The 6,367-nt window shown below is 37.8% G+C and overlaps 1 protein-coding gene across 1 annotated transcript; it reads left to right on the top strand.

The window, feature by feature from the left end:
* Positions 1-2,227: 2,227 nt before the first annotated feature.
* LOC116851784 (protein ALP1-like) lies at positions 2,228-6,115 on the top strand. Its single transcript, XM_032831565.1, has 4 exons — positions 2,228-4,603; positions 4,684-5,033; positions 5,134-5,407; positions 5,511-6,115. The coding sequence occupies exons 1-4, from the start codon at positions 4,236-4,238 to the stop codon at positions 5,872-5,874; spliced, it is 1,356 nt and encodes a 451-aa protein (XP_032687456.1). The 5' UTR covers positions 2,228-4,235; the 3' UTR covers positions 5,875-6,115.
* Positions 6,116-6,367: the final 252 nt, after the last annotated feature.

The raw sequence follows: 6,367 nt of genomic DNA, 5'->3' as shown, positions 1-6,367 counted from the left end.
CTCTCGAGATGTGCTATAAGAATATGCAATGAAAAATGGGGTGTTCCATTTAAAAAAATTAATGTGACCTTGACCTGACCTTCGCTACGCAACCCAAGGTCAAACTGATGTGATCAGTAAATACATCTTTTTAAATGCCACAACTTTTGTCTGAAACATTTTTTTGCAAAATTTATATTTTTCCTGATATTCGGGCGTCCCGGTACTTTCCGAACACCCTGTATAATTACATGAAATATTTTATTATATCACGTTACATATGGCTACATGAAATGGTTCGTTAATCAAAATAATATCTCATGTGTCAGAATACGTAATGCTGATTGTAATATCAATAATTGTGCCTATGAGTGAACCTCTGTGATACTAAATATAATTGTATGAGATAGTTTGCTTCAATAATATTTCACATATCAGATATGTAGCTCTAATACTTTTAAAAACATTTGTGTATCTGTCAAAGCAAATCTTTCTGAAAATACTTTTATTGAATGATGATTCGTTTTATCTCTATAAATATTTTAAGTCATTTTGTGTTACAAAGATGTTGCATATATTATAAACATACATGTGGCAATGCCAAAGAAGATACCTGCGGTATCAAATAGTGTTTTATGTTGTAGTCTCCGCGAAGGAAAAACATATTTTTCAAACCTTTTTAGCTTTTGAGTCCAATTAGTAACTGTTCGAGATCGCTGAGAGCATTCTCGAAAAGTCGATCATATATGCCAGAATGTTCGGTCGAGTATCATCGTCGCGACAGGCTCGCGCTGGCCACAGCCCGAAACCGTTTTTCTAGTCGGAGTTCGCTCGCTGGTCGCGGTTGCCATGCCGACTACTCGGCCAATCAAACAAGTGCTCGCGCGAGACAACTCGCTCGCTGGATCGCCGCTGTTGCTAGGCAACCCATATAAGGCAATTTATCCTACGTGTGACAATACTCTCGGCAACCGCGACCAACCAACGCACGATCTGTCGCTAAGAGCTTCTTTTTTAAAAGCTGCTCTCGCTGATTTCGAGGGAGTCTTGCACTGCTGTTCGGAAGCGTGAAGTCGCGTCTCGTTTCGCGATCAGCTGTTTCAGCCGGATCCACCTTGCAAGTCTCAAAAGAGTAGGAGACTCCGGAGTTCGAGTCATTGTCAAGAGCCGGCTTTCCTCTCGCGACTGCGAAATCCGCCGCCGTCTCCTCGTTGAACCCTATTCGAAGCGACAATCTCGCTATAAATTCATTCGAACGCCGAAGAGTCAAATCTCTCTCGGGCCGGCTCTTCATTCGCGTGCCTCTCGGCGGCTTGAACTCGCGCCGTTAACCTCTTTGCGCCGTTAACCCGACCGTGTGCTTCGCCTCCGCTGCGTCCGCTAGCGCGGAGATCGCATGTGTCGACGCCTTAGTGTGAGTCTGGACCGACTCACAACTGCCCGATAGCATTCGTTCAGCTCGTCGCCAACTTCGAAACTCTCGTCTTTCATCGCCTCAATTCCTTTGTGGATTGTTAATTGTTTGTGAGTGCGTGGTTCGACGGTCGCGGACGCGCGTGCCAGGGACGCGAAAGACTTCCGTCGATCGCGATCAAGATTTCCGCTCGCGGATCGTCAGTTTCGCGCTCAACAAGATTTCCGTCGCGATCGGCTGACCCGGCCGTCGGCACAACGAAGATCTCCGATACGACCACCTTACACGTCCGACCTCTCGTTAACGAGAACCAGTGAATTGTTAAACCAATAAAGGTTCCGTTATTGTGCATCATTCGCTTAATTAATCCCCTATCTCACCTTATCTCACCGCGCCCTGCGCTAGGCGAAATCAGCGCGCTCGATCGCTGTCCGACGGGCGCACAACCTGTCGGATCCGCGATGTTTTATGCACATATATATTTTTCCACTTCTCGTGGTGTTAGGTATTTTGATAAGTAATGCTTCTTTTTTTGTAATATTTTTCATGCTGGACTAATTTTATGTGATTTGTCTATGATACGTGAACTATCGGCTTACGTGATACAGACCATGTTAGATGGAAACTATGAAATTTTCTTGAAATCTTGTTTTTTCCGTATTAACGTTTCTAGAGTTTATTTAAAAAACGAAACTTTGTTTCTAATTACACATAATTGGAAATCGACTTTTTTATCTACATCTGTATTAAGAAAAAAGTGGTGGAAAAAATAATATAACTTTTTTCTTACAAAATTAGCTGTACTCACAATTACTGTGAATAGTAGAATATACAGCTGGATACAATACTTGGAGAACGAATATAGAATATATTCAGCGGCCAGTACAATGAATTCGTGCCCAAACTTGTTATTATGGAAGGTATGGACAGAGCTTTACGCGGTGACCCACCTACCGTGATTGACAAGCTGGAAAGTTTGGGCTCCAGAGTCATTTGTATGCCTCGTCATTTGTATGCATCGTAGATAAGTGGTGTGGAGGAGAAGTGAAGTTTGAGGCAAGATAAAGGTTGGGAGTTTTGGAGGTTATGGCTGCAGGAGTAAGAAGTGGTGTGGGGAAGGGGGTGAGAGGAAAAATAGAGGAAAGTCAGAAGAAAATAGTCACAGAGGAGAAAGGAAATGGAAAAAGAGTGGTGTTCAAAGAAACGAGTAAGGAGGATAAGGAAATAGAAGGAAAGGAAAGTGATCAAATGGAGATGTGGAAGAGGGAGGCAATAGTACAGGTTAGGAAGGAAGTGGGAGAACAGGTAAAGAAGGATTTAAAGAAATTACAGGAAGAAAGGGTAATGATGAATGAACAGGTTAAAAAAGAAATTAAGAAATTACAAGAGGAAAGGATGGAGTATAGAGAACTGTGACTAAAAAAGGAGTAAGGCAAGGGTGTGCGTTAAGCCCGTTATTATTTAGTATATATATTGCGGACTTAGATAAGATGTTAGAGAAGAGAGGTATAGGGGGAATAGAATTAGGTAAAGATAGAATATGGAATATTGCGTATGCGGATGACATAGTGCTGCTAGCAAAGAACAGAGTAGCGATGATAGATATGATGAACACGTTAAAGAAAATTCTAAAGGAAAGAAATCTAGAGTTGTCTACGAATAAAACGAAAATTGTGGTGTTTAATAGGAAAAGTAGGGAAAGAAAGGAAAAATGGAAATGGAAAGATAGAGATATAGAAGAGGTAAAGGAGTTTAAGTACTTAGGATTCACTTTTAATCAGGCAGGGAATTATAAGGCGCATATAAATGATTTGTATAAGAAAGGTAGGGTAGCTTTGAATAAGGTGTGGGGTTTGGGAGAAAGAATATGTAGAGATGATTTTATAAGGAGATGGACATTATTTAGATATTTGATACAAAGTGTGATGACGTACGGAGTAGAAGTATGGGGATGGGAGGAAAAGGAGAAATTAGAAAGAGTCATGATGGACTACGTAAGATGGATATTTAGATTGGATTTTTGCACACTGAGGTATATTATTATGTATGAGCTAGGGATGGAAAAACTGAAAATAGGGTGGGGTATAAGGGCGAAAAGATATGAAGAAAAGATCAGGAACAGTAGCAAAAAGAGATTAATAAAAAAAAGTGTTGGGGAGAGAAGGAGGAAAGTGGGTGGAAAGATTTATATGGGAAGGAAAGGGAAAGATATTATAATAGGAATGGTTGGGGTTTAGAAAGAGTTAAAGAAGGAATGAAAGGAGGTTGGGATATGGAAGGAGAGATAATGAAAAGAGAAAGGGATGTGCAAAAACATTGAATAGAGAATAAGATAATGGAGGCTAAATATAATGAAAGATATAAAGAGATAAGGAAAATAGGGGAGGGACATAAGTATTTAGAAAAGAGCAGTTTGATGAGGATGGGGACAAAAGCGGGGGAAGAGGTAAGGGCGCTTATTAAGCTAAGGTGTGGTAATTTAGAGTTAAAAAATAAGTATTGGCTAGAAGAGGAAGAGAGAATGTGCTTAATGTGTGGTAGGGAGCAAGACGAGATGAAACATTATATGTATACGTGTGAGGTGGGAAAGAGATGGTTTTGTGGAGATGGATAGACTGGAAGGTAGGGGAAAAGAAAGGATATGGAATGATGAGATCGATGAAACTAAAGCGTGGTCTACAATGAGAACTTAAGAAAAAATACTTAAGCTTTAAAACTTAAGCCGCACATTTAAGACATAAGCTGTTAAGTTGTAGTGTCTACAATAGACTTCGCAAGCCCACAGCTTTAAGCTTTAACGACTACAAAGAACCAATCAGAAAGCAGATTGTTTCGCAGACGCATGGGGCAGTGTAAAGCGCACGTTTATAAACGCTATGATTTTATAATGGAAGAAGACGATGATTTTATGTTCTTTTTTGTGGCAATTGCATGGGTGCAAAGGATAACATGTTATTTGTTGTTAAAAAGATGCAACATTAGAAATCGGAGATGGTGGATGCTGCCTGATAAGCGAGAGAGATCTCATCTGGGAGTATACACTACTTTGTTTTTGAGGTATAAACACACGAATCATGAAGAATTCTTCAAAATGACAAGACTTACAGTTGAACAATTTGAAGAACTGCTCAATTTGATTAGCCCTGCCTTGATAAAGAACAGCATACGAGAATATTTGGATCCTGCATTTCGTCTAGCATTTACAGTGTGGTAAGTTATATTGAGCAATGAAATATTCACATACATTCTCTTCATCTTCTATTAAACTGCATGTTTGCACTTTTTCATAGCTTTCTAGCATCAGGAGACAGTTTGGTTTCAATGGCCAGATGTTGGCGTATAGGCAGGTCAACATCTTATAATGTTGTTATTGAAACGTGCAATGCTATTTGGCAATGTCTTCGAAGGATATATTTGAAGAATCCTTCTCAAGAAGAGTGGAAAAATATTGAGAAAGACTTTTATAATAGATGGAATTTCCCCAACTGTGTCGGGGCTTTGGATGGAAAGCACATTCGTGTGCAATGTCCACCCAACTCTGGTTCAGCGTATTATAATTACAAAGGATATTACAGTATGGTATTGCTAGCTACATGTGATGCAAATTATGCTTTCACTTCTGTAGATATTGGAGATTATGGTGAGAATATGCATCATATATATTTAATATTAGTCTACAAATAGAGAAATAACAAATTTTTAAATGTACATATCCAATTAATGATATATGTTTGCTTCAGGATCATTGTCAGACACAAGTATTCTCAGTGCATCGGCATTTGGACAAGCTCTGGAACGTGATGAATTAAATCTGCCACCCCCAAAAGTATTGCCAAATTCAACATTACTAGCTCATTACTATTTCGTGGGTGATGAAATTTTTCCGTTACGATTAAATTTACTTCGACCATATGCAAGGAAAAACTTATTAGGGGTCGCCGAAAAAGTTTTCAATTATAGACTCTCCAGAGCGCGACGTGTTATTGAGAACGCTTTTGGAATTCTCGTAACCAGGTGACATTATCGCTTTATTTTAATAATTTGACTTAGACTTTTATTTCTTATCATTAAATTATACACAGAAATCAATGTATACAGCTATATATATGCTTGTTAGGTGGAGAGTGCTAAGAACTACATTAGCCCTAAATCCGGATAATGTGGAGGCTATAATTTCTGCTACAATTTGTTTACACAACTTTATAATGAAAAATGAAGAACACATTGTTGGATTCCAATCATACTGTCCATCTGGTTATGTTGACTATTTTTATGACAATGGCAATGTCATTCCTGGCTCTTGGCGAGAAGAAAACACTCCTGCGTGTGTAACACGACTCAATCGAGTAGGATCTAACCGTGCTGCCACAATTGCAATGAAGCAACAAGACGCAATAGCTGCATATCTCATCTCAAATCAAGGACAAATTCCTTGGCAATGGGAAGTTATAAACAGAGGTCGCATAATAAATGTTTCTTAATTTGTTATAGGCTTTCTACAATAAACTTTTAATCATAATGCATAAGGATGAACCGATTAGAATCCTTGCACGATTGAAAGAACTTTGATTGGTTCATTTCCTTATGCATTATGACTAAAGGGGCTTATTGTAGAAAAAGCCCATTAAACTTTATTATATATTAAGTATATATAAAAATAATTATTTTTCTTTCATTAAATAAGGGTACAATACATTTAAGTTTGTATTTATTTTTTTTACAAAGAATGTACATATGGTTACTGTACAAAACATATATATATATATATATATATATATTCCAATATTTAAAGAAATAAATAAATGTTAACTACAATAGTTAATTATAGTCTTTGGCTTGTTATTTTATAATATTCTTATAAAGTAAATTTAACCAAAACTTGAATAATATTTCCATAATATTTATGATATTAAATCAGTCTAAACTTTAAACAGTTATACAGTACTTTTATATATAATGGAATAAAAAATAAAC

Source organism: Odontomachus brunneus, unplaced genomic scaffold (assembly GCF_010583005.1).
Source record: "Odontomachus brunneus isolate Ranch 3 - 2012 unplaced genomic scaffold, Obru_v1 Obru_scaffold_191, whole genome shotgun sequence".
In the NCBI taxonomy this organism is placed as follows: domain Eukaryota; kingdom Metazoa; phylum Arthropoda; class Insecta; order Hymenoptera; family Formicidae; genus Odontomachus; species Odontomachus brunneus.
The sequence above is the reverse complement of the archived record's forward strand: the minus strand, read 5'-3'. Positions and strand labels throughout refer to the sequence as shown.